Raw genomic sequence first — 27,907 nt, 5'->3', positions numbered from 1 at the left:
ACGCACGTTTGCGGCTGCGGTTAAATGCACTTGCATTTTCGAATACTTTAATACGAAATTGATGTACATACAGTCAGTTATGTTTTCAGTGCAGGGTAAAACATCTGATATATCTAAATAGATCTGTGCATTAGTCTGAATGCAGCCTGTTAAAGCTGCCACTGTCTATGATCTCATCAGTAATAATCAAATGGCAATAATGGCGAAGAAAAAAGAAAAACCCATAACTACTGTCTGTAAACTTTTCAAAAACTTTAAGTAATTTTTTTTAAAGTAGCCTGCTTATTCATTTATTTATATATATATATATATATATATATTATTATATATATAAATTATTTTTATAAATATATTAATAAATGTATAAATAAATAAAATTAGGCTCAATTTTGCACAAAATAAATATGATATACAGTTTATATGAAAATGTAGCCATGTGCAGTAATATTGAAAACTGAGAATGTGACGCATCGTGATATTGAGTTGATAATGTTCATCGTAATTGAACTGAATCTGAAACCAGTGAAGATTCACACCCCTATTTTTAAGATGACAGTACTGACATACAGAGATTCCAACTATAAACAAAAAGCATAGAAACTTCAATTTTGGTTAAAATGTAAAGTTGTAAAGATTTAATTGGGGAAAAAATATAGATAAAGAATCGTTTTGGAATAGGATCGGATTGTGAAGTGTGGATTGTGAAGATTCCCACCCCTAATTTAGCTACATAGTTACATTTGTTTTGGAATGGCAAACATGGCCTGCATATGAATGTATTAATATTTTGAATATATATTATATCTTTGCTGTATAATCCAATTCTGATCATTGTCACTTCAGGGCAAAGCCTTATATAAACTTTTCGAAGACATTTATAATTTTACAAAAGATTTGTATTTAAATTCATAAATATTATATTCATCAAATAGTCCTGAAATGAAATGCATCATGATGGTTTCCACAAAAATATTAAGCAGGACTACTGTTTTCAAAGTTGATAACAATAATTATTTCCTGGGCACCCATTTAGTATATTAAGAGAAAACCATATAGGTCTATATAAAGTTGTAATTTCACAATATTTCTGTTTTTACACGATTTTTGGCTCTTCCTTCAATAATTGTCCTTTTAAAAGCTACTAAATGAGAGAAAAAAATGAAAGAGGAGTTGTCAGTGTTTGGTCTATCTTAAACGCATCCCTTCTTTTTCATCTCTCACTTTTGATCCAAGATAAAAGAAGAGGGCGCGACACTGTACACAAACACACAAGGCTGCCTTTTTGAAGGAAAATTTTTTGTCCTGTATTCAACAACAATTCCTATATTTTGAGTGCAAGAACTGAAACCTTGATTCAGTGATTCAACCTTGAATGCAGAACCTAATTTCTGATGATTGTATTCATTGTGAAGGTCTTTGGGACACAGTGAAGCGTGAATGATTCTCTTGTTTGTGGGACGCTTTTGACAAGTTGACGAATTCCATACAAAACTGCATTGGTCATTAGTGTTAGCATTATATTGAAGAATGGATGGGAATTGGGGGTGACACTCACTGTACATGCATTGTGGTTCCATAATCTCTTACTCGGCACCCGCACCTACTATAATAGCCCCGCTGTGATTGAGTCTGAGAGTAACAATGGGAAACGCAAAACAAAAGTATTATTTAGACAATAGAAGTAAACATGCATTGATTTTATCATTGCTTTTTTACATGAAAAAAGGAGATACGATTGTTTTGCATGACCCCAATTACTGTTTTGATATCTGTATGTGTGAGTCAGAGAGAAGGTATCTATTCATTTGAATAGTTTAATTCAACATGAATTGTCATTTGCTATTAATTAAAATGACATGCGCTGCCATTCACAAGTTGAGGGTAAGTTTTTATTTTTATTTTTTTGGAAATGTCTCTGATGCTCACAAATGGCTCATATTATGAAATACGATTTTAAAGTAAACTGTTTTCTATTTGAATATATTTTAAGTTGTGATTTATTCCTGTGGCGTAATTTAAAAAAAAAAAGTTGCATAATGTGAGTTTGCTAAAGTAATGTCTAAATAACATTTTAACTAGTGTCTATACATAAACATTTAAAGATATTTCCGGGAAGTGGCAACTGGCAAGTCACTACATTTGTAAATACAGATTACAAACAAATTTTCCTTGGACCAGGAATGTGCATTTAAAGAAGTTAAATAAGGTACGTTTTAGTACTGTATGATTAGCAATGTAAAGGCTGTGGTAGTTGGCATGCTCTAGTTTTCAGTAGCAGATACTGTGGGTCAGAGCAGCATCTGTGGTTGTGCAGTGAGTTTAGACACTGATGTAGACCGGCAGGCCTACAGAAACTGCCTGGGCTGTAAAGCAGACTGATTCTAACACAGGTGACTCAGTGCTGCTTTGCATTTCAAACAAGCCTGATGTGGCCCTGGAGGAAGTGCACATACCTACGGGCATACGCATGCACACTCAAGTGTAAACAAGATGCACAAGTAAACATATGCACACTTTGAGTTTAACAAGTCACACTATGTCCTTGACTTGTAGATGGCAGTGAAACTGCCCACTAACAATAGTTAGTCTTCACTATGGAGGGGGTCAAAGTCATGATGAAACGAAAATCAGATTATTGAAAAATAAAAAAAAAATGTAGGGCATTTGGTTCTGTCCATCAGTTGTTGCATCTTTTTGTTCTCTGCCTTGAGCAGACTTTGTTTTGGCTTTTTGAATTGAAGTATGTTATAGTGCCTGTATGCTTCAGGCAGGTGTCCTTATCCCTATTGGCAGACTCCAGGTGGCATGGATTAGGCCTGCTTTACTAAGTGGTAATTTGGACAAGATGCTCTTAGATTCTGCAGATGTTTGGATGTGAGAGTAAGAATAAGGGAGAGCTCTTGCTTTTTCCCCTTCATTTTTTTCTCTTTCCTTCTCCTGTGTCCTGAATATTGTCTGATACATTCATTAGGATTCTAAGTGTTTCCAAGCTCTTGCTCCATTGCCCTGGGGTGCGTTCTCAGGACTGCCGTGCATGAAGCAAGATGCCACGGGAGGCCGTCGTCATGGAAATGAAGTGGTGGGGATGGGGTCTGTTGAATAGATCCCATATTTTCCCTCCATGGGTGACAAGAGTCTGTGCATGTCTTTATCTGTGTTTGTACTAAGCGTGTGTGTTAGCCAGAAACAGACCTGTACTGTCCCTTAAAATGTTGCATTTTGAGAGAGAAGCATGTATTGATGCTCATTTCAACCTAATTTTTCAACCTCAACCTTCTGGTGATAGGTGTTGATGTAGCCTAACAAGAATACTTTGTTTAGGTTGTAGCATTGAAAGGGCAAATAATTCACTTGTGCTGAAGGACGTTTGTAAGATAAGAGGGGGCACTGTATTTGTCTTTGTTCAACTGACTTTCAAAAGCAGAAACATTTGGTTTTAGTCTGAATGGGATTATTAGTTTGACCGTTCACTGATACCTACACTGCACTCTTTCCCATCAACAGTTGTTAAATTGAAATATTGAGTAACATTTCACCAATACATGAGTTTTGCTTACTAAAACATGATTCTCTTGGTTTTGTTATCTCTTGTTCCTTCCCACAGGTGATTGTGTACTCGGGTGACAGGGCCTTTGAACACTACTATGATCCTCTTAAAGGAAGAGTCCACTTCAACTCCCCTGACCCTAAAAACGGTGATGCCTCCATGAACATCATGGGTCTGAAAGCCACAGACACAGGAACCTATCAGTGCAAGGTGAAGAAGGTTCCTGGTATCAGCAGCAGGAAGTTCCTCCTAACTGTCATGGGTGAGTGGGAAAAATATAATTTTAGCCGAAAGTGGCATTTACAAGTTTATCTCGACAACCAATCTCTAACCCGGTGTATACAAAGATGCTTGTTTCTTTGGATTTGTTTTGAGAGAAACACTCCATTCTTATTTTCTTTTCTTCTGGAAGGTGAGCTATAAAACTTAAGGGAAAGTCCTGAGTGGCAATGTATTGATCTGCACCATAAATGCACAAAGTTTGATTTCACAGGCCCTCAGACATGCTTTTCAAGGTCTGCATTGATCGATGTCAACAGCAAGTGTGACATCAGTGCTGCTTCGTGTGAAATATCACCTGTTCCTTGTTGACTAGCGCCAACACAGAAACGCCCTAGGCAAACATGCACGCCAAACAAGGCCATCAGAAGCAACTCCCCAAACATTATGATGACAGTGACGTCACCTCCCGAAACTCAATAAACACACAACCGAGACGTGTATTTGCATTGCAGATGCATGAATAGCAATAGCTATCAGATTAACAAAAAGAAACAGGAAAAAGAAGAGAAAGGGAACAGGAAAAAGGTTTTAATAGAGGTGAAATCCAGCATTAAATGGACCATCCACCAAGTGATCTGCGTGGTGTGCTAATATTTTTCAATTTTATTTATTATGATAAGGATTGTCAAAATTATTGGGCAATTAAAAATAAATTAATTCATAAGTTTAATAATGGAGTTTCCACAATTTTAATTAGCAGAACATTGATCATATCAAATCAGCATATTAGTGATTTCTGAGGTTCTTTTAAATTGTAATCATTTTAAACCGTATTACTGTTTTACTTTATTTTTTATCAAATAAATGCAGCCTTTGATCAAATAAATGCAGACCCCAAACTTTTGAACATGTATTTTATATATTATTTAATCATATTATTTACCTTATTTAATGAAGTGTTCAATTGAATTTAGTTTTTGCTATGGTATTCAGAATTTTTAAATTTCAATGGTACTGCCCAAGACAAAGTAGTGAAAGTGAAGTGGTTGGTTGATTGATTGATTGATTAGTGTCAGTTCATGAACCAGTGATTGGTTAGGCAAAAGACTTTATTGGACTTAAAGTCCACTAATTTATTAAAGTGAAGGACTGTTTGCCAAGAGCCGACCCGGTGATTGGAGGTGGACCACAGTAAGACGGATGGAAGGACACAGATTGGTTGTGCTCTCAGCAGTTGATGAATGCAGCTGTTCTCTCTTCGCCTGTTCCCTTCATTGTCCACCCTCATCCTATCGCTGATGACCACGGGGACTCTGTACCTGTATTCAGAGCAGATGCTGTCTGGCTGCGTGCGTGTGTTCCTTACTAAACGTGTCTCCATCAGAGATAGCGGTCCAAGGGCATTCACTTGAAGGGGCTGTATATGTGCTACATTGCCACCTCAGAGAGACACGGCTCTGCTCTAGTGATGCAGAAACTGAGAAACCGTGCTTTTAGTAGGCACAAGCAACTTTCAGCTCTTTATCTTCAAATTTGTTCTCCACCAGACAACTTCAAATAGGTTTATGTACAGTTTAGGGATACAGTTTAAAGGGCTTGCAGACATCTGCTCTATTATTTTAGTATTTATATACTCTTATCATTTTTGTTAATATTTTGAATTAGCTTTTATTTTTTATATATATTATAATGTATTATTTTAATATATTTAAAGGTTTTTATTAATGCGCTTTTGTTATTTTTATATATTTTTAAAAAATATTTCTATTTTTATATTTAATTCAGTCATTTTGTACTTATTTTAGTGTCTATACTTATTAGAACTTATTTTAAATTAATTAAATGCCAATGCAACATTTGTTTTTTGCATTTAAATTTTCATCTAATATTTGTTTTATTTTAGCTTCAATTCAGTTATTGAAAATTATTTTAATACTTTGCTAACAATAACAATGCTGCTCACTTCACTAAGACTGATGTTCATTTAACAGCTCCACTGTCCTGGGATTCTCTTACTTTTTCTTGAATTTCTATTGCAAACAATAAGTGGATGTTTTTCAAAATGGCAAGTTCATTAGGCTATATGTTCATTGTCCCAGTAATTTTTTACAGTAAGTTTGTTTGAAACATTGAAATGTTAAGTTAAACATGTCATCATAACTTATTTCACCGACTGAATGAAGCGGTCTACAACATTTTGTTGATGCCGTCAGTACTTGTAAATGACATGCTTATTCAAGATTGTTAACTTTATGGTGAACTATCTAGTGTTCAAGGTGGAAAAAGTAAATTAATCTTTTCTCAGACAGCAGAAAATAAAACTGCTTGACCTTTTTCTTTTCACGCCTTTATGCATCTGTAGTTGCATCGGGCAGTTTGACTTTTTCGTTCTTGTTTTTCTTCTCGCCTTTATGACCAGTCAAGTGTGATTACCTCAGAATACCGACATGCTTGCTTTGGTCACACTGCTAAGCTGTAAAACAACTTCATTTTTTAGAAAATGTCTAATAATAATAACAAACTGTTTTGAGGGGGGGTTGGTTTAAGCACGTGCATTAGTCAGTCTACACCTTGATTTCTCCCGCCCACCTGTCCATCACCACACATTTAATTTCTCCGTCAGAGGAAGCTGCTGTGCTCTGACCCCTCATCCTATTAAATTGTTGTTCAGTCCTGCCTGCTGTTAATCCTCAGGTCTCTAAGCCTCTGTCCCATCAGCCCCAGAGATCTGTTTTTACAGCTTCTATTATCAAACGATGGAGACTCGAATGCCAACACCCTGCCCAAGGTTGGGAGGAATCACAGAGAGCAACTATTGACATTCTTCTGTCTGTCTTGCCCTCTATCTCTTTATTTGTGTGGACTCTATCTCCTTCTCGTTCTGTTTCTTTGCCCTCCTTACATGGGGCTCTGTATCTGTCTCCTCCTGGTTTTAATTTGAAGTTTTGTTTGTCTTTGAATTCTCATGTCATCTCCTGCCAAGCAAGGAGGGGGTCTGTTTGTGCAGGCTTTGGTTTCTACACAGAGCTCCCTATGTTCTCCACCCTCCCCCATCCAATCTCTCACTTTCTTTCCACATTTCTATCCCTCCTTCCCTTCCTTCCTTCCTTATATACATAATTTCACCCACTTTCCCTGCTTTTTTTAATGCATATCTCTTTAGAAAACACATGCTGTCTTACAATACCCAGCCACTTTCCCACCCTCTTCTTCATCTTTTGTTCGCTCTTTTATCTAAAAGAATGTTGACACCCACTGTGCTCTGATTGTAATTAAGTTGATTGACAGCACCTGTAATAGCAGCAGCTGTATCCATTACGTGATCATGGCTTCCTATGCTGTGATTAGTTATGATGCAGCGAGAATAAATATGGGTGGAGTGTGACAGAAGGGCCTCAGGGACTCGTCCTTTGTCCATGATGCACCATATGCGAGACGGGAGATGATATTTGAGCTTTTAGCTGGTCAGAGTGGAATGATGATATTTTCCTCCTTGAGATAATTGCCTAAACTTATGGTATCATGCATAAAACTTTGCTTTACTCATATGTACTGTGTAGTTTTATATGCACAAGACAATATACTTTGTACAGATGTGTTTAGAAATCTTTAGCATGATTATCTTGTAACCTTAAATTAGTTTTATGCCTTTGAGGATTTATCTTTTATGCATAAATATTTTTGTTTTTGTTAACTTAAATACTTTTAGTTCTTAATACTACTGCTACTACTACTGATATTATTAGATATTATTCAAATGTTATTCACAGACAATTAATTAATTTCACCATGTGATTGGAACAATTTATATTGCTGACTGATAAGTCTGTAAATTGGGATAGCTCAAATCTAGCATTTGTACATGAAACTGCTGGTCCTTTTATTAGTTTTTTCTTTTTTCTAATGGTCTCACCTGTTTCCTCTTCCACAGTGCGCCCCTCTAAACCCAGATGTTATGCAGAGGGTCAGACTCATGCGGGGAAAGATATGGTGTTGAGGTGTAGCTCTGTGGAGGGCACACAACCACTGCAGTACTTTTGGGAAAGAACCACAGGAAATAAACTGCTGCCGCCCCTGGCAGTGCCGGGTAAGTTCTTTTGACTCCTGTACCTTGAATTTTCATTTATTTATTTTTTTACAATTTTGATAAACTGTCATAACTGTCAGAACTGTCAGATGCTTCAGTTAAAATGAAGAATCTGTTTGCTGCTGTGCACAGATCCAGTCGGGGGAACCATGACTCTGAGGAATGCGACTGAGGCAGCTTCAGGAACATACAAATGCATTTCTAAAAATCGTGTTGGAACAGAAGAGTGTTTGGTGCAGGTCAACATCACACAACGTGAGTCTTCATAAGCCTGCCTATTGCTCTTTTAACATTTAAAATAGCAAAGTCTGAATTTTGTCTGAAGTCTAAAATGGCAAAAATAGCAGTCTGAAGTTATCTTTTGTCTTTTCCACATTGTCTGAATACAGTGAAGTGGTGAATGGGTTTATGAGTAATATCTTAGACTCTAAACTTGTTCATCTCAAAGTCTCTTTCTCTATTGCGCTTTGCAGCCCCTAACACAGCTGGCGTCATCGCAGGTGTAGTAATCTGCATTCTGCTGGTTCTCATTCTTCTCGCCCTCCTCCTCTTCTGCTGCTGCCGTGCTCGTAACAAGAAGAAGTATGAGAAGGAGATTGCCTATGAGATCAGGTACTACACACACACTTGACCATAATCCTTAGGCATGTCTATGTGAACCTTTTCCAAGAAGACCCCAATTAATCATATAAATTAGGGGTGTGCCGAATATTCGGCCACCGAACATTTTCGGCCAAATATTCGGCACAAAGCGGCTGAAAGACTTTTATCACCGAAACAATACGGCCGAAATGTTGTGATGACGCAAACAGAAACCGCGACCTGCACGTGCTTGTCTGAAACAACATGTCTGCGGTGTGGACGTATTTCAGTATATCTGAGAAAGACCCACGGACAGCGATTTGCAAAACATGTAATGCCGAAATTTCAAGAGGGGGTGCATCTGCAAAGACTTTCTCCACGTCGGATTTAATTTATCACCTGAAATCCAAACATTCCGATCGCTACGCTGAATATGAGAGGAACGCGGCACAGAAAAGGAAAACGCCTCCGAGCACGCCCACTCCGTTTTTGAAAAGGCAAGCAAGTTTCTCAGTGATGGTGTCAAGGCAAAGGGCATTACACAAAAGATTATGGAATTCATTGCCTTAGCTGATCAGCCATTCTCTGTCGTAGAAGATGTGGGATTTTGTAGGCTGATCGAGCACATTGAGCCCCGTTATGTCATGCCGAGCAGACGACATTTCTCAGAGGTGTGTTTACCTGAGCTGTTTAATGTTGTTGCAACTCGCGTCCATGAGCATATAGCTGCAGATATTTCAGCAATCAGTTTCACAACAGACATATGGAGCTCCGACGTCAGCATTACCAGTATGCTCAGTCTAACCGCACAATGGATCGACGCTGATTTCCAGCTGCAAAAGATTCTGCTCCATTCACAAGAGTTTCGAGGGTCACATACAGCAGCAGCCATTTCTGATTCATTCGCCAATATGCTCGACACCTGGCATATCGACCAATCTAAAGTGCATGTCATTGTCAGTGACAATGCAAGAAATATGACAAAAGCGATAGAAGACAGCCAGCTGAAGGGAATAAGGTGCATGGCCCACACACTACATCTGGCTGTGAATGAGGGAGTGTTGTCTCAACGCAGTGTAAAAGACGTACTGGCTATAGGCAGAAGAATTGTTGGCCACTTTAAACATTCTCAGCTGGCCTATTCCCGCTTGCAGTCTATGCAAGATCAGTTTGGAACACCAATAAAATGGTTCCAGCAAGACGTGAGTATGCGGTGGAGCAGCACTTTTTACATGTTGCAAAGCCTCTTTGTGCAAAGCGAGTCTTGGCTGCATATAGTGCAGATCACGAGCTCCCCGCGACATTCACTTCACACCAGTGGGTCTTAATAGAGAACATTCTCTCTCTTCTTGCCCCCTTTGAGCAGCTAACTAAAGAGATCAGCTCCTCTGATGCATCTGTAGCGGATGTTATTCCTTTAATCGCAGCACTAAAGCGTCTCCTAAGCAAAGAGGTTGAGATGGACCACGGAGTGAAAACAATGAAAAGTGCACTCTTAAGAGTCTGTCAGAACACGTTTCACTGAGATCTATTCGGATCCTCTGCACTTCATCGCGACTGTACTTGATCTGCGTTATAAAGACCATTACTTGGATGCGGAAATAAAGCAGCGCGCACGAGAAATGATCCAGGATGGATGCGGAGAACCCACGTGGAGACGGAGCAGCGCACAGCGCAGGAGAAGGAGATTAGAGCGCAGAAAAAAAGACTCGTCTCTCTGAACCAGATTAGGGGCATGCACCCTCGTTGTCTGATATGTTCAGTGAAATCCTGCAAGAAAGTGCCTCAAATAATAGGTAGGCTATTCTGTTCTTAGGCTACTATATATGTGATTATAAGATTGTAGCCATATGTCTGCTAGATATTTTTTTAATTTGATAAAAATGTTTATTTATGCACTGGCCCTATTTAAATACACTCAGGCAGATGACACGCTCAACAGCTAGATGGTTATCTGTCTGAAGTCCCCATCCCCAGAAGTGATAACCCTCTTGCCTACTGGAGAAATAATCAGAATGGGCTTGTCTAGTGTTTAAATATTTATTATCCACTTTGCACATCTGCAATTCTTGGTGCAGTTGTTGTTGTTAAAGTTCTACAGTTAACATATGGGCTATGGCAGTCTTTGTTTTGATACACTATGTTGAAGGCCTACAGAGAAAATATTGTTGTATCTTTAAGCAGTTGCACTTGTTCTGAATGCACTTTCTTGTAGTAGTCCTACAGAGAAAAATTTAAAATGCACTTGACCTAAATGCACTTTGTTTTTATGATAGAACATTTAATTTTACAACCTTTCAGCAGGCCAGTAGGCCTGTACATTATTATTTAACCTGTTAACCTTTGCCAGAGCGACGGCGCACTGAACGCTCTTTGTTTGCATGTGTCATTGATTTCTAACAGAATAAATGAAACGGGACAAAGTTAATCTTGACAAACTATATATCATTCTGAAGGTCTAAGCCTCAAGCATCGACGACAGATCGCTGTTTTCGATGGAAAGCTTATAAGGAATGTATTTGCTACATTTGTGTAAGCAGTACACATCAAAACATGCAGAATAAAAAAGCAGTACGTACCATTATCATTGGTATAACGAGTCACAAATGCGTCCACTGCTGAAATCCCAGTTTAGTTAGAGAGGTAAGGGTCCACAGAACAACATCCCATACCCCTTTTCCACCTAAGCAGTTCCAGGTGCTAGTTCAGAGCCAGTGCTATAGCTGGTTCTTAGTTAGTTCGACTGGCGAACCCTTTAAGAACCGGTTGCTTTTCCACATGCTAGAGAGCCAATACAGAGCCAGCTTTTACGTCACTGAATACGCAGCACAACAGGCTTGTTCGATGTACATCAGCGCCACGCAGATCGATTGATCGGCACACAACACACTAAAGCACGGTGAGAGCGATCCAAAAGCATAAAGAGCCATCTGCTTTCCAGTTGCTCCCGCAGCACCCCGATATGCCTCGCACCGAACGGTCCGCGCAGCGCCGATCTATCCCGGACAAGCCTAAACAAACTATCGGCAATGGCGGACGTTGCGGTACTATTTGATGTTCATGGCTTTGCGAACCTACATCGGCATCCAAACACGGCGAATCAAACGTGTTAGCGTTTAGCTGCTATTTCAAATATGGCGGTCCAAGTTTCTGTTCGTCTTGTTGGTCACGGTAACCCCGCCCCCAGCTCCTGACGCAAGCGGTTCTTCCTTCTAGCCCAGCAATGTTTTGGTGCTACTTACGAACCGCTTTTACTGGTTCGGAGCTGGTTCTTTGGATGTCGAAAAACAAAGAACCGGTTCGAAACTAGGCTCTGGCTCCGAACCAGCACTGGAACTGCTTAGGTGGAAAAGGGGTACCAGCGAGCACTTTTAGCCCAGCGAAACAATAACGTTGTAATAAGGATGCATATTCCTTTGTTTACATTTCATTTCTTCGGGAGAGTTATTGTTCGCGTCTGTTATGGAATAAATTACGCTCAAAAACAGCATCTTGGTGGTAAAAAAACAACACTGTGCTGTAGCATACAGTTTTACAAACAGAATGAGACCGTCCACGGAAAAAAAAAAAGTCTCAGATAAGTGGAATATAGATTATTTGAATTTGGCGCTCCCTCCTGAGTGACGCACGCTGTGACGCAGCTGTCATCTGAGCGGGGCGTAACTTAGCGATCTGCCTTTTCCATAAAAAACTTTTTTTTTTTCTTCAACATTTTTTATGTGTGTGTGTATTGTGTGGGGAATGTGGCCGTATCTGCATGATTATCATCTGTATGGACGCACATCAGTGTGTGATTACTGACTATGACCATGTCTGCCAATATCAGTTTATGTCTGGCAATCAGAATATATACATACATACTATATACAAGCATTTTTTTTCTATTTTTTTTCCTTTTTTATTACTCAAATAATTATTTTTATATTTTTTAGTGCTCAAATAAATCACTTATATGATGTCTAAAATTTTGTCTATTATTTTATAATTGAAAAACTATGCAGGAATATGTATAATGACTAAAATAGTTTGTATAATTCTGCAATACATTTGGTGGTTATTTTTCCTCAAACGGGGGTGGGAGGACTATAAATGTTTTCAGAAAAAATATTGCAGGAATCTCATTTTTCATGGTATCTTCTTCAAATTTGAAATATAAACTCATGAGACATGTGGCGTTCATTCCATTACTTTTCTGGATTGCTCCAGGACTTATTTCATTTATTTGTATATGAAATAAATAAACATTCAGTGTGGAAAAATATTTTTCAAGGCATGTCAGTGTCTATAACGTTTTATCTTTTTGAGCATTATCAACTCTGGATGATGGATAGTAAAGCCTAGAGTGTCTTCTTTCCAAATATACCTAATTTGTTTGTGTAGCACACTTTGTCAGGAACTGTTACCGTTTTAATTTAGTTATTTTCACCTGTGAGGCCCAAGATGGGGGGGCGAAGGTTAACAGGTTAATGTACACATGAGTGGGGTCAAGTTAAACATTTAATTTGAATTTTATTTTATACTGTGCATTGTTGCAGTGTGCTAAATAAATATTTGCAGAATTTGTAATTGATTTAATGAAACTTTAATATTAATTTATGCAATTGCAATGCCTTGATTTTAGTAAAGTTAGTACACAGTCATAGCCATAAATGCAATGGTACTAATAATTGGCATAATTTCTTTCGTTTTTTTGGTTTTCGGCCTTGGTTTCCTCTTTTTCGGTTTTCGGTTTCGGACAAGAATTTTCATTTCGGTGCATCCCTAATATAAATAAGGAGTTCTTGAGAAAAACACCTGCTAGTGTAATTCACCCAGAATCACACTGAATTATAAGAACACCTGCTTCTCCCAACTGACATGCTGTCTGGAGCCAGCGGTCTTTAGCCTAATAACGAAAGGAACAAGAATGAGAAAGGGAGTTCTTGGCCCAGATGCCATTTGGTACATGTCACTGTCCCTATGTCTGTATGATTCACTCAGCCTCTTCATCCAATCACAGGCCTGCCCTATGCTCACTGATGACCAAACAAAACTGATGGCCAGCGAAACTGACTGGTGATGGCGTCACTCTTCCCCTCTTACCCCTTTTGTCTTCAAATGAAAGGCTGGTGTAATCAGTTCTGTGCGTTTGTTTGTTCAGTCGATTCCTGCTCAGTCAGTGCCTCCCTCTCTCGCTCCACCGACCTATTGAAATAGCATTCCTCTCTGTGAAGGGCCAGGCTGTGGGTCAAGCCCTGTATTAGGCCCCCCCTTGGACCCCAGCGCTGGACACTCCATCTGGGAGCCATGCGCTGCCTCACATAGGCCATGACAAAAGAGGATTATCCAAATAAGATCGCTTCTCTTAGAGGAGACCCCACTGTCTCGCTCTCGTTTGCTGTATTCTATGCTGTAATGGATTATTGCTGCTGAATACTTGTTCATTTGGAGGACGGGGGAAGAGCAGGCTATACTGGAAATCCATCCATGGCCTTATTCAGCCAATCTGAGGCCTGAGTGGCAAAGCAACAAAAAAATCCGAATAAATCTCGACTCAGCTGTAATTCTAGCTAGGGCTGGGTATCGAGTTCGATACTTTTTAGGCACCGACCGAATTGCCTCGATACCACCCAGTATCGAAAAACGTCTTGTCGTTCGGTACAAAATTTCGATACCTAAGGGGTTAATCTCATCACCGTCAGTGAGCCAATAATCCTACAGCACTAGGTGTGTTTGACTAGAAACGGCGACGCGCAGATTGATCAGTGTTTGCCCTCCGCGAGAGCGTTTCTAAAGCGCACGGAGCAGTCCGCTCTTTAAATCGCGCGGTTTGTTTATTATACACAGACTGAAGCACGCGTGACGCTCGCGGTCATTTCAGCGTCTGACGCCTCACTAAATGAGGACATGAACAACATCTCCAGACCTGCTCTGAAAGTCACTTCATGAGCATTTTACCGTTTGATTCGAGTAAAACTAACTATCATATACACACAGAACTGTAAAGGTATTCCAGGCAACCCGTCAAAATAAAAGTTCTGTTTAAGCTGGAAGACACTGCGGCAGAAATATATTAATATTGTTCAGCAGACAGTACATACTGCTACTACTAGGCTACTATTAAAATTAAAACTTTTTTTTTTTTTTTTTTTAGATAAAAAAAAAAAAAGATAAATTAAATTAATGTTTTATGTCTTCATTTGAAAACCAGATACAGAACACAGAATTTCTGAGGAAAAATAAAACATTTCATAAGGCTATTTTAAGAATAAATTTGTTGTAAATAAAGTTGTTTTTATGCATTCAAATAATTAGACATACTACACCAGAATTTAATAACAATAAAACATATGGTGAAAGAAAATAAAACGCCCACTTATGAAAGTGGATGAAGATTTCAAATTTCTTGAAGTCTTTAACAACCTAGAAATGATGATTCTGTCTGAGCTTTGTGTTTTAAAATGAACACGCACTAATGTAAATGTAGCCTAACAGATGTGTAAACTGAAAACAATTTGAACTTTATTAAAATTATTTATTTATTTATTGTGTTGGATATATTTTGTTCCTTTGTGCAGTGGCTCAGGAGATGAGGCTTTGAGTCTGTATAAATATCAACATTAAAAAATTGTTTTTTGAGATAATGTAATCTTATTAAAACTGATTTCATAAAACTGGTATCGAAAAAAAAGTATCGTTCAGGAACCGGTATCAAACTCAAGGTATCGGTATCGGTATCGATATCGAAAATTTTTGAGCTATACCCAGCCCTAATTCTAGCCTCATTGCGCCCATTCCTGCCTGTGTCAAAGTTTGATTGTGGGGCAGAGGGAGATGTTTTGTTTGAATTGACCTCTACACAGTGAAGGGGTTTTGACTTTCTAATGAAGAATGTTTTCAAACTCAACAAAAAATGGTTGTATTTCAGTGAGGTTTAACTTGTTTTTTGGTTTGAAAATTGCCTAGATATGTTGCTTTATTTTATTTTATTTATTGATTGATTGATGTATCAGTTCAGCCGAGTCTTTTTTTAATAAACATGGCAATTTATTTGTTTTTTAAAGAAATTAACACTTATTCAGCTATGATACATCAAATTGAATAAGTACTGCTACATTATTAGAAAAAATATTTTTTTTTGTTTTACTTTTTAACAGTTACTGTATTATAAATAAATGCAACCTTGGTGAACATACAAGACTTTTCCAAAATATAAAAAAAAAAATCTTAACAACCCCAAACTTTTAAACATTAGTGTATTAACAAAACTGCATAAATTTAGTCTGCCAAATCAGAAATCAGTCATATGGTACAACCAACAAAGTTATGTGATCTAACCAACAAGCAAAACAAACAAGGAAAATAGTAAATAGTACAGTATAATTACCTATGTAAATGTTGTAATTTGACCATTTTGTGACAATTTACAATTAGTTGTAAAATGTTAATCTTTCTACCTTGTTTTTTTAAGTGCAGAAATAAGTCTTATGGACTCCCTCACTAGTTTTGATTGAACACTATTTTCCCTCCCTTCCACAGAGAGGATGTCCCCCCTCCAAAGAGTCGTGTTTCTACTGCACGCAGTTTCACCAGCGTGGGCAGCCAGCGCTCCTCTCTGGGCTCCATGTCACCCTCAAACCTGCACGAGTACACCAAGCCCCAGTACGACAAGATACCTTCTGAAGAGTACGAGAGGCCCCCTAGTCAAACCCCTATTCCCCCACCCAGTAGAATGGCCGGCCCCAACCTCAGCCGCATGGGGGCCATCCCTGTCATGGTGCCTGCCCAGAACAGGGATGGGTCCATTGTGTAAAGCTGAACTGAGATCATTCTCCACACAATTTAGACTGTCATTATTCTATTGATTTGTTCTAGCGGAATTTGTGAAGGAGCAAATGAAGGTTTCTACAGAGTCGAACTCAGCTGTGTACCATCTCTGATAATACAATTTGACTCACAGAACTTCAACAAACATTAACAAAAAACTTGATTCAATAGGATGCGGAAAGGTGATTGATTCACCTGCTCCCGTTTTGTAAATAATGCAATGCATGATGTTCTTTTTTCTTTTTAAAAATAGAAGGCCCCGTCTAATATAAGGCACTTGAATTGTTTTCCTATTAAGTGTTCTCTAGAGATGAAATGAAACCCATTGAACTAAATTAAACGTATGTAGAACAAACCATAGTTCTTTGCTTTAGAGGAAAACTCCCGAGCTATTTGTTATTCTTTTTGCTTTTTTATCAGTTTGAAATATTTTTTTAGGCAACTTTAAACCATTTATCTATGACAGTTATTATCTCTTTATGCTACAAAAGCCTGGTAAAGATTTACTCAAAGGTCTGATGAAAATATGTGGGTTGGCTTTGGTTTCTGGATGAAATTGTTTTTAAAAAACATAAAAGCGTTTGTTTGGATTGAAAATTATTTACATGTGATGAAATTGATTTATCTGGCAATGAACTAATACTGTGATTCTTAACCTGCTTTGATTTTTATGGACCATTTGGCAGTTGTAAACCCCCATCGGTACATGTCAGAGTGATTAGTGTTCAAGTCTCTGATTGGTTGTTTGCTTATGCTTTGATTGGCTTGTGACACCCAAACGTCCACTTCCCCCAAACCTGCAGCATAGTGGTAATCATCAAAATAAATAAGATTAAAGGGTTTATTTCAACAGATGCTCAAGCTGGGTGGTAAAATATGGTTCACTGAGCAATCATATTTTGGCAAGTTTGAAGGCCAACGGCACCAGTCACCACCAATCCTCTACCCCAGCCAGGCCAGAAAAGCTGATCACAGATGTCTCGGAGATGCTAATCCTAAACTTGCATTTGGCCTGGCTCAACTCATCCCGCTTTAAACCTGATCAATTTTACATTTTAGTTTGTAATTGATTTATTAGATGAAGGACATTCTACTGAAGAATTTGTCGACGACACAATTTAAATCAATTGAAGGTGGTCAATTAAACGGAAGATTGTCCATAGATTTTTAAAAGACTTGAATGTTTATGAATAGTGTATTGATTAGGATTAGTCGTAAAACACTCTTAAGTTACCGTATTCACCACAGTGAGGGTCACCAGTCTTGAGGAAACCTTTTTTCTTATTGTTTGGGTTACTGTATATTTCATCCCGCAGGGTCACCCTAATGTTCACTCTGTGCCTTTTTAAACTTTGGGTGTAAAGAACTGGTGGTGTTGGTGGGTCCATGTCAGCAGTGTAAGGTAAATAACACATGAACAATCATTTAAATTATATTTTGATTAAGGATGAGTTGTAATGCAAAATTTATCATTACTTGATTTGTTGTCAGTTTCTGTGCTACAAATATTACTCAATATTGATAGATATAATGAACTGTTTTTCTTCTCATAAATGCTGGATTTGGTCTCATGGAAGGGTGTTGTGTATACTGACAACTATATGCTGTCTGTGTTTCTGTTGTACACAAATAGCAGCATTTTCACAATCTGCTTGTCTTTTGACCAGGGTTCCTGTTGAATGTGTAAATATATTTACTGTAATGTTTGGTGTGATTGATTGCGTTTGTCTTTTCGGCTGTAATATGCTGCCGCTCGGGCTGTGAATTTGATGAAGGACAAGAGCATGATCAGGCTAATCATCCACCATCTGGATATGGTATTAACATTTATTATGCATATGTTGTCATTACCCAAAAGCACACGCACTTGTAATTTCCCTGGCTTTTATTTATTAAGCCTGTAAAAATAGTTGCTGTTACAGGATCAGTTCAGCTTGTTTAAACACGGAGACTAATGCCAGTGTAAACATGGAAATCTGATCTTTGATCAGCAAACCTTTAGCTAGCTGTGCGAATTGACTTCCTTGAACCGAATCATCTGTTTTCTGTTTGGATGGGGCCCATTTGGTATTTCATACAGTAGAGGTTAGGCCGGTTCTCTGTACAGTGCCATTTCAACGAATAGATACTTTCCTTACTAATAAGAGACAAGCAATGATTATTACCTGTAGATGTTTTCTTAAAAAACCTTAAAAAACTGTGTACTAATATCACATTAACTTTTTTTTTTTCTTCCTATTTGTTCAGTTTGCACATCATGTAAAATCCTCATTTTATTTTTGTGTGCTTTTGTGATGTATTTTTGAATAAAAATGAAACCTCTCTCATTCTACACACTTTCTCTGAGATATTCACTCATTCCCCTCCTCTTCATCCTGCTCTCCGCAGGCTACTGGCGGTACTGTCGCTTTTCAGAGTGATTAATTTTAATCTCCCGTTGATTTCCACCTCTAACTCCAGGTGAGGCCATTCTCTCGCCGCCTAATGACTGCAATTAATCAATGACTCACAAAAGCTTCGCTGACCAAGAGTAACAGAACCCGAAGCGATGGTGGTTTGTGTGCGCGTGAAAAACTCAGTGCATGTGGAGTGGTGCCCTTGAGGGTACTTCATAAAACATGCTCCCAGAGTCAGTCAGCCGAGTCATTGCAAATAACTAATTTGTACCGCAAGCTCAGCCATTGTGCTGGTTTAAGACACAAGTGTAAATCAAAGTGTAGAAATGGGTGACAAATTGCTTTGATTAGACTGAGGGTCAAATAATTGGCTTTTAAGTAACGCGTTTGTGGGTTTAAATAAATCAACAAGTGAGTAATACATTTGTTAGGGTTACAAAAAGTTATTTGCGTTCTATAAAGGAGAGTAACTCTAAAGGGTTAGTTAGTTAGTTCACCCAAAAATAAACCTAAATCTGAATTGTAAATCTAAATTTTGACTTAGAAATTGCTAGTACATTTCATTATTAAAAAGAAATGTCAAGTAGTATGTTGACATAAAAACTATTTACAATTATTAAAAAATTGCATGTGAAAAAGTGTATTAACGATTTTTCTTTGTGTGTGTGCAGTTTCAGTTACTTGACTGGTACTACTTTTTTTGTTCTACACACTTCAGAAATGACTGGCCTTTCATTTTTAAGCACATACAATTCTTTCTGAAATGAGCAGATACACAAATGAGATTTGAGAACTATGAAAATGAAGATTTTAAGCAAATTGTGCTTATTTAAGCCTTTTTCTGTCACAAATATATTGTATTACTTTGGAAGATTTGGTGCTCAAGTTCTATGGACCGCTTAATTTTTTTTGTAATTTTTTAACTCCATACACCCAGTCCACATTATAGAGAGTTGCCGAGTTGGGTTCTCAGGACAATACTGTTATTATATATTATGTACGAGACTGAATTACAGCTGTTTCTCGCAGATGCTGTTCTAACATTATGGCACTGTGAATGTAAGTTTACAAATGTAATTTTGTTTTTACTCTCCCACAATGAAGGACTTCAAGCTACCTTTAATATCCATTTAATTTCTTAGGCAGTGATCAATAACATGAATGGTGGTCAAAAATTAGTTGCAATGATACTGATGTCTATAGCAATAACTGAAAATTCCTAATGTCTTGCAGCCCTAATTATTGATAGATGAGCATCTGAAACCAATCATGGACCCCAGCAAGCCGTAACTTATGTAGTACCGAGCAAGTGATTAGCTACTGGATGCCAGTATATTTTTCATTAAGGCAATTCTGGGTGGAATAATTGCATTGTGAATATGTAGTAATTTCAGAGACGACATGCTCAAGCCATCAAAAGCACATTAGACTGTAATGTAAATGTTTATGTAAGGGAAATTCATTTCCTCTGAGCTGCGTTTAACTTCCAGAATCAGTGATGTGTGCTGCTGGGCATTTTCAATGCCCAACGCTGCTTTTGTGTGTGGGATTTGACTCTGCACACGGCATTAATCCCACACAATGGAAAACATCACTCTTATAGACCTGCAGACAGTGAGATGAGGACATGGAAACGTCCCACCTCGCATACTCTTATTTTTCCTGCCGAAGGTAATAATTGTTTGCATATGAGGAGGGGAGCAAGTTGGAGGGAGGGTGTTGATTGCTGATTGGTTGGATGCTGCATGTTTCCATGGTAACGTTATCTGGTTGTACACAGAGAGTGGAAGCATGAAAGAGGGGAGAATTTATCTCGCAAGCGTAATGCTCTGAGCCTTAACAACAGAAGCCTCTCAAAGCAGTGGTGGTCTTGCTCAAGATTTGCTTCACCCATATCATCCCTTGTTTTCCATAGTTTTCTTGGAGAACGTTCCTAGTCATTTAACCAAACAGGATTCTTTCGAAAGAACGAGAAATATCAATTGTACAGGTCAGAAATTTACATCTGGTCCTGAAGAAAAATTCATATAGTGAAGTATATAATATATTATTGATTTTAAATAAATTGGTCTGGGTTCTGTATAACTACCATTAAGGGCCATGCAGCACAGCCTGGAATGTATCATGTTTGGGAACCAGATAACAGATATATGCCTTCCGGGGGTTCTGTTTGCTTGTTCTCCACCTTCACACAAAGGAATGTGGAGCCAGTTGGGCAACCGGTCCATATGGTTTTAATCAGATGTGAACACCATTCACAGCATGTACTGTGCAGTCAATTGCAGGAATATTCTAGAACTATTAAGTAATAATAACAGATTGAGATGTCAGTAATTTTCTGAGCCATTTCTAGAACTCTTTAGTCTGAACTTCAGGCTGTTAGAAGACACACATGCTCTCACGGGTAAATGTGAGATATTCCCACCTGTTTTGTGTTCTTCAACTCTGACATTATTAAATAAATAAAATGAGCTATTGTTGCCAGCTGAAAAACCTGTTATACACAATGCGCTACAAGCTTTCTGCTTTCTGTTCGCTCAATCATCATTATATTGCATCATTGTATTGCATTGTGTTTATGCATTGTTTTTACTTCTTAGTTTTTTTTAATCCAACTATCCTGGATTCTCATGTTTTTAAACTCAAAAATGTGTTCTGTGTGATAGTTTCTAACTGTAGCCTGTTTACATTTGGCAAGCAACATATGAATTTAGCGCAATAATACAAAACACTGGGTCACGGGCACATTAATCACTTTAATCATCCAATCACAATTTAGAATCTGAACTCAGGGCTGCCAACTTGGAGTGAGAATTTCCAAGGTGGGATGGGTGGTGGGGGTTTTGGTTGAGGATATAGGCCTATATCAGTCCTGAAACTTTGCTGCATGTGCAGAGTATGTGGCTGTGGGTCCTGTTAGCAGCACAAAAATCAAAACTTTTATTCATTTCTGAATGGATTATATGTGGCTTTGAAAGCGAGCAAAAGGGGCTTCCATAATCACTAAAAAGCTGTCACTCACTCCACTGGCGTTTAGAGCTGAGTGAATTCGGACTAACTTGAATGGAATGTCCAATCAGAGGTGTTCAAGAAATCAACAGACATGTCTGTGATTGGCTATACTGCTCAATGCTACAAAAACATGTTGTAAATTGAAACATTTGATGCTTTCCAGAGGGCAAATCTGTTTACCAGATCGGTTTCGCCAATATCCTATTATTACAGTTTTAACTGAGGGTGCTTTTGACTGTGTGAGAAAATGAGAGTTGATAGCCTTGTCAGAGCGTGAGAACAGTGTCAACTGCGTGAGTCTCATGCTGAATGCATGACAATTGACAGCCCTGTCAGATAGATAGCTTTGCTCATTTTATATCATATAGCTTTTAAGTAACATATATTTGAAGTGATTCTTTGTGGTTAATATTGACCACTCGTTGTACCAAAAATATTAACAGTACACGAAAACACTTAAATACATAATAAAATTCTCACTCGCTTCACTTTACAGCAAACTCACAATGTTCCGTTATTATTTGATGAATCTTTCTAAACTCCACAATCTCTTATTTACATCATGTCTACCCTTTGTTGCAATGAGAGGAATTGCGAGCGTGCAGGAAAAAATTTGGCGTTTGTCCAACAGACGTCTGTGGTTGGCTACATTGCTCAAAGCTACAAAAACACATTGTAGCTAAATAGAAACTTTTGACACACTGGAGCCTTTACCAAATCTGTTTCGTCAGTATCCTGTTATTACAGTTTTAAATATGGGTGCTTTTATCTGCGTGAGAAAAAGGACGTGTGGCCTGAGAGCATGAGAACAGTTATAGTTGTGTGAGTCTGGCGCTGCCCTGCTATTCACCTTTTTTTGGTTTTTCTAGTCAAATTAACAAATTTTCCGAGCTGATAATATAATGTTAAACATATGACAATAAAAAGCACATGGCGCCATAGTTTCATCACTTATAGTGTCGCAATGGCCTTTTTGATCGATCTTATTACACCATTGTAACACGACAGCATCCTAACGGAAGTTTGAATCCATCATGGCGCTCATCATCAGTTACGGGTTGATGCGGTTTTATTTTATGTACGTTTATTGAGAGTAAATTCACTGATTTGTCTCACCGGCGTGACCAAATCTGAGACTGAATATTGCTTTTTCCACAGAAATCTTTAATGAATTGTATTGGGTTGGACTCCGTGAACACCCAGACAAGACTGAAATTGGATTTACTGATGGCAATCAAAACAAAACTTAATGCAGAGTTATACATATTTTCTGCATTTCTATCTTGAATTATTAAAAATACATAACCCTAGGTAGAGAATTCTACTACTTTTGGGAATATTTTTAATAGATTATTAATTCATGGGTAGCCTATGGCCTGATCCTCGGTTTTACTTTCCATTTAGTTAGTCTTTAAGTGACATAATTTTTACCAGATAAACAACAGAACAAACATCAGTAAGTGTAAACAAATCGTGATTAATCAATTGTATAAATAATGAAGCTGTAATTTATAAAGTTAATTAATAAGGTGCCTAAGCTTGATCGGTGCATTATTTTTTTTTTTAAGTCTGGTAAGGCCTTTTAGAGAAATACTGCATTAAATTTCAACACAGATAGTCGTTTTGAAAGTTTACAAAGCTCACAGAGTATAGCATAACAGTAATCAGACCCACAATTTTTTTTGTTATCAACATTTTTTATTTTTATTTTTCATACATAACACAACATAAAAAACGATATATATATAAAAAATAAAATAAAATAATAATATAAAACAACAGACATATACTCAACATCTCAAAGTCCAGTCAAAAGGAGGGAGAAAAGGAAGGACAGAAAAAAGAAACCCACATTAGTCACTCCTCCATACAGTCACGTATTTCAAAGAGAAAGCACTGCCAAGCATCAATGGTAGAAGGCTTGGCTCCATTGATTCGTGCTGTTGTACATTCACAAGACACTATTTGCAGGAGGCTACGGATCCAATATGTTTTCCCACACATATGCGGTGTAAACCAGTTCTGTATTATTGTCTTCTTCGCAGCTGTAAAGCCAGCAAACAACATTCTCTTTTGCATCGAACTTATACAAAGACCAGAATCATCATTAAGAAGACACAAACTTGGGTTAACTGACCAATCAATTTACAGTAAGGATGATAAAACCAGGTTTACATGTGTCCATAGACTGCTAGTGATAGGACATTCCCAAAACATATGCAGAAAAGTACCTGATGATGTAGTATTACATATATGGCCGTTGAAATTTGATTGTAGTTTCATCTTGAATCTTTTGTAAGGAGTTATGTATGCTCTATGAATGACTTTGAAGTGAATAAGACGATGCGCCAGATTTTTAGATGTTAAACTGAGATTAGACCACACCCTCTCCCAGTCGACAGATAAATTAAGGTCAGATAATTCCCTATTCCAAATAGTTTTAATAGAAAGAGGTTTTATAATGCAATCAAGAATCTTATTATATATTAAGGAAGCAGATGGCCGACCAGCAGATGGTGCAATCCAGTCCCGCATAGGATGAGAGGAAACGGGAGAAGACCAAGGAACGCCATACGCTTTGAGAGCGGAACGTAATTGAAGAAAGACAAAATATGCAGATGCTGGAAGACAAAATTTAGTTCTTAACGTCTGAAATGAACATAGGCCCTGGTTATCATATATATCACCGCACATGTTTACACCTAAAGAAGACCAAGAGGGTTGGACAAATGGGCGATTTCCGCATACAAAATTAAAATTGTGCCATAAAATTGTGCCTTGGGGAAGTCGTGGCCTAATGGTTAGCGAGTCGGACTCGTAATCCAAAGGTTGCGGGTTCGAGTCTCGGGCCGGCAGGGATTGTAGGTGGGGGGAGTGAATGTCCAGCGCTCTCTCCACCCTCAATACCACGACTGAGGTGCCCTTGAGCAAGGCACCGAACTCCCAACTGCTCCCCGGGCGCCGCAGCATAAATGGCTGCCCACTGCTCCGGGTGTGTGTTCATGGTGTGTGTGTGTTCACTGCTGTGTGTGTGCACTTTGGATGGGTTAAATGCAGAGCACGAATTCCGAGTATGGGTCACCATACTTGGCAGTATGTCACTTCACTTTTTCACTTTCACTAAAGGTGTACTATTACAAAATTTGAAGGGTCCTCTTATCCGACGTTCAACCGTTTTCCAGATTTTAATAGAGTTGGCCACAACCGGACCAAATTTATAATTATCCCCTTTTTTCCCTGTGCCAGTAAATAAAATGTCCTTGAGTCTATTTGGTTTAACCTTGTCAGCTTCAATCACTCTCCAAGAAACTGTAGATTGAGGATCAACCCAAGTATGAAGAGCCTTAAGCTGGAACGACCAATAATACAGTTCAAAATTTGGTACAGCCAGTCCTCCTGTGCTATTAGAATGTTGTAATGTGGTAAGTTTAATTCTGGGGCATTTATCATTCCAGATAAATTTCGTAATTATGGAGTTGATCTCCTTAAGGTAACCTGGAGGGGGAGAAAGCGGTAGCATAGAGAAAAAAAAATTAAATCGAGGTAGCAAATTCATCTTAACAGTGGAGATTCTTCCTTGGAGGGAAACGTTAAGATTCTTCCATCTTTGAATGTCATTCTTGACCTTAACTAAAATATTATTAAAATTGTCCCTGGCAATTTTATGAATGTTTTTATATATGGTAACACCCAGATAGGTGAAAGAGTCCTTAATAGGGATGAATGAGGGAATAGAAGAATTAACTTTAATATTGTTAATTGGCATTAAAGCAGATTTGCTACAATTTATTTTATATCCTGATAAGCTACTAAAATGATCAAATTCCTTAATTATATTAGGGACTGAAACATCAAAGTGGTCTAAATATAGAATAATATCATCAGCGTATAACGAAATACTATGATTATGATCATGAATCTTAATCGATACTTCAGACTTCCTGATGGCTTGTGCTAAGGGTTCAAGAGATAAGGGGGAAAGCGGACAGCCCTGCCTCGTTCCCCGCTGCAAAGGGAATGGGGGGGAAATAACATTACCAGTTATGACTGATGCTGCAGGTGAGTGGTATAATGTCTTAATCATAGAAATGAAGTGTTCACCGAAGCCGAAACATTGCAAAACTGCCCACATATAATTCCCCTCTAGCCTGTCAAAGGCTTTTTCTGCATCAAGTGAAAAGACTGCACAAGGGGTTGGGTGGGAGTCTGCAAAGTCAAGAATATGAAGGAGTCGACGCATATTATCAGATGCATTACGCCCCTTGATGAAACCAGTTTGGTCCTCCTTGATCAGACTATGAATTACCTTCTCCATACGGGAAGCAAAAACTTTAGCATAAATTTTTAGATCACATGAGATAAGCGAAATTGGTCTGTAGTTGGAACAATCTAATGGATCTTTCCCTTTTTTAAGAAGTAATGAAATCAGTGATGTTTTTTGATCTCTATGAAATACCCCATGTTCAATTGCAAAATTAAATGAATTAAGCATAAGTGTCCCTACCAAATCCCAAATTTCTAAGTATAATTCCGGGGGGAGACCATCTAGGCCCGGCGATTTGCCCTTTTGAAGGCTTTTTACAGAGACATGGAGTTCCTCCAAACTTAATGGGGCCTCCAAAGATTCTTTATCCATCTGTGAGATCCGAGGCAGTTCCAATTTATCTAAATACTGCTTACAGACTGATTCATCAAAATCTGTTTCGGCTTTATATAGATTTGTGTAGAAACCTTTAAATATTTCATTAATTGCCACAGGGTTGGTAGTGACCTGATCATCTGATGATTTTATTGCGCTAATATATGCCTTAGACTCGCATTCTCTCAACCTAAGAGCCAATAAATGACTAGGTCTCTCCGATTCAAAATAATATTTTTGCCTAGTCCTATGTAAAATAAATTCCGCCTTTGATTGTGAAAGCAAATCGTATTCTTCTTTTAAAGAGGACAACTGTGTAGCCTGCTGCTCCGTAAAATGTTGTTTTTGTAGGTTTTGTAATGATTGGATTTTATTTTCTAATTGTGTAAACTTGCGGGTTTTCGCTTTGGCAAGAGTAGAAGAGAAAGATATACAGAAACCTCGTATAGCGCACTTAGTCGTCTCCCACAGTTTTTGAGGATCCACACCAGAGGGCATATTAATTTCCAGAAACTCCTTAATATATTCTTTTAAAGAAGTAATGAAAGTCTGATTACTTAATAATTATACATTAAAGCGCCATCTAGGGGACTTGGCTTTAACATCGGAAAGAGGAACACTGCACAGCACAGCAGAATGATCAGATAATAAAATTGGTAATATAGAGATGGAGGAATCAGACGAAATTAAAGATGGGCTAAGAAATATGTAGTCTATCCTAGAGAAAGTCTTGTGTCTATTAGAGAAAAAAGTGAAGTCCTTAGATTTAGTATTCTGAATTCTCCAAAGATCGATTACATTAAGCTCAGTGATAAATTTATTCAGTAATTTAGAGGATGGATTGGCTGTTGTATCAGATTGAGATTTATCTAAAGCGGGATTTATGACAGCATTAAAATCCGCACCCACCACTAGAGGGCAATCAATCTGCTCAAGCAGAGTTTTGGAGATCTAATCAGACCCACAATTGAATCTAAACCATGTTATTTTGCAGCTAAAGTTCCAGACCAGCGTCTTTTATTCACGCTCCAGGTGCCAATATTTATTCACAATTGGTGTTTGGTGAGTTTCTGGGTTCATAGCTTTTGGATGCAATGAATTTTGGCATGTGTCTGAAGCTCCGCTGGATTCCATTACAGGCAATCAGCTCATAGATAGACGTGCAGCGCTGAGGCTTCAATGAGCAGGTAATGTGTTTCGTTGTGGCTGGTAGAGGGTCGATGCGATGTTCCTTTTCCTCTCTTGTGGCCATATTGGGGTCATCTCCATTACCCCCATCGTGTCGGCTGTGTATCTGGAATATATGTGTGGTATGAGATCTCCCACAGGAGAGCAGAGGTCAGGACCACTAAATTAGCTGTGTAGAGCCATTTCTCACCTCTTGCTTTTTTGTCTCTCCATCTCTCTTTATGTTCTCGTTCTCAATTTCCCCTCTGGAGATATTTCACACCGGAGGCTAAATCCAGTTAGGCAATTAGAGAGTCTCTCTGTGTCAGAGATGGAGTCTTCCCCCCGAGCCCACACATCATGCCCTGTGTAAGTGGGCCTCCAGGGCTCAGAGTATGTGTGATGGGAGATAAATGCGGTCTGACCGGGCCTGGGCCTCTGTGGGGATA

At 38.3% G+C, this 27,907-nt stretch overlaps 1 protein-coding gene across 1 annotated transcript in view; it reads left to right on the top strand.

Moving 5' to 3' along the window:
- The window catches only part of LOC306866192 (coxsackievirus and adenovirus receptor homolog), a 51,010-nt gene extending 31,504 nt beyond the window's left edge, over positions 1-19,506 (top strand). Inside the window, exons 3-7 of the mRNA XM_079411275.1 lie at positions 3,605-3,809; positions 7,701-7,856; positions 7,989-8,111; positions 8,330-8,468; positions 15,957-19,506. Of these exons, the coding sequence (XP_079267401.1) occupies positions 3,605-3,809; positions 7,701-7,856; positions 7,989-8,111; positions 8,330-8,468; positions 15,957-16,230 (897 nt within the window). The 3' untranslated portion in view covers positions 16,231-19,506. The remainder of the gene's footprint in view (positions 1-3,604; positions 3,810-7,700; positions 7,857-7,988; positions 8,112-8,329; positions 8,469-15,956) is intronic.
- The last annotated feature ends 8,401 nt before the right edge of the window (positions 19,507-27,907 follow it).

Source organism: Barbus barbus (assembly GCF_936440315.1).
Source record: "Barbus barbus genome assembly, chromosome: 47".
Classification (NCBI taxonomy): domain Eukaryota; kingdom Metazoa; phylum Chordata; class Actinopteri; order Cypriniformes; family Cyprinidae; genus Barbus; species Barbus barbus.
This window is presented reverse-complemented; position numbering and strand designations above follow the sequence as displayed.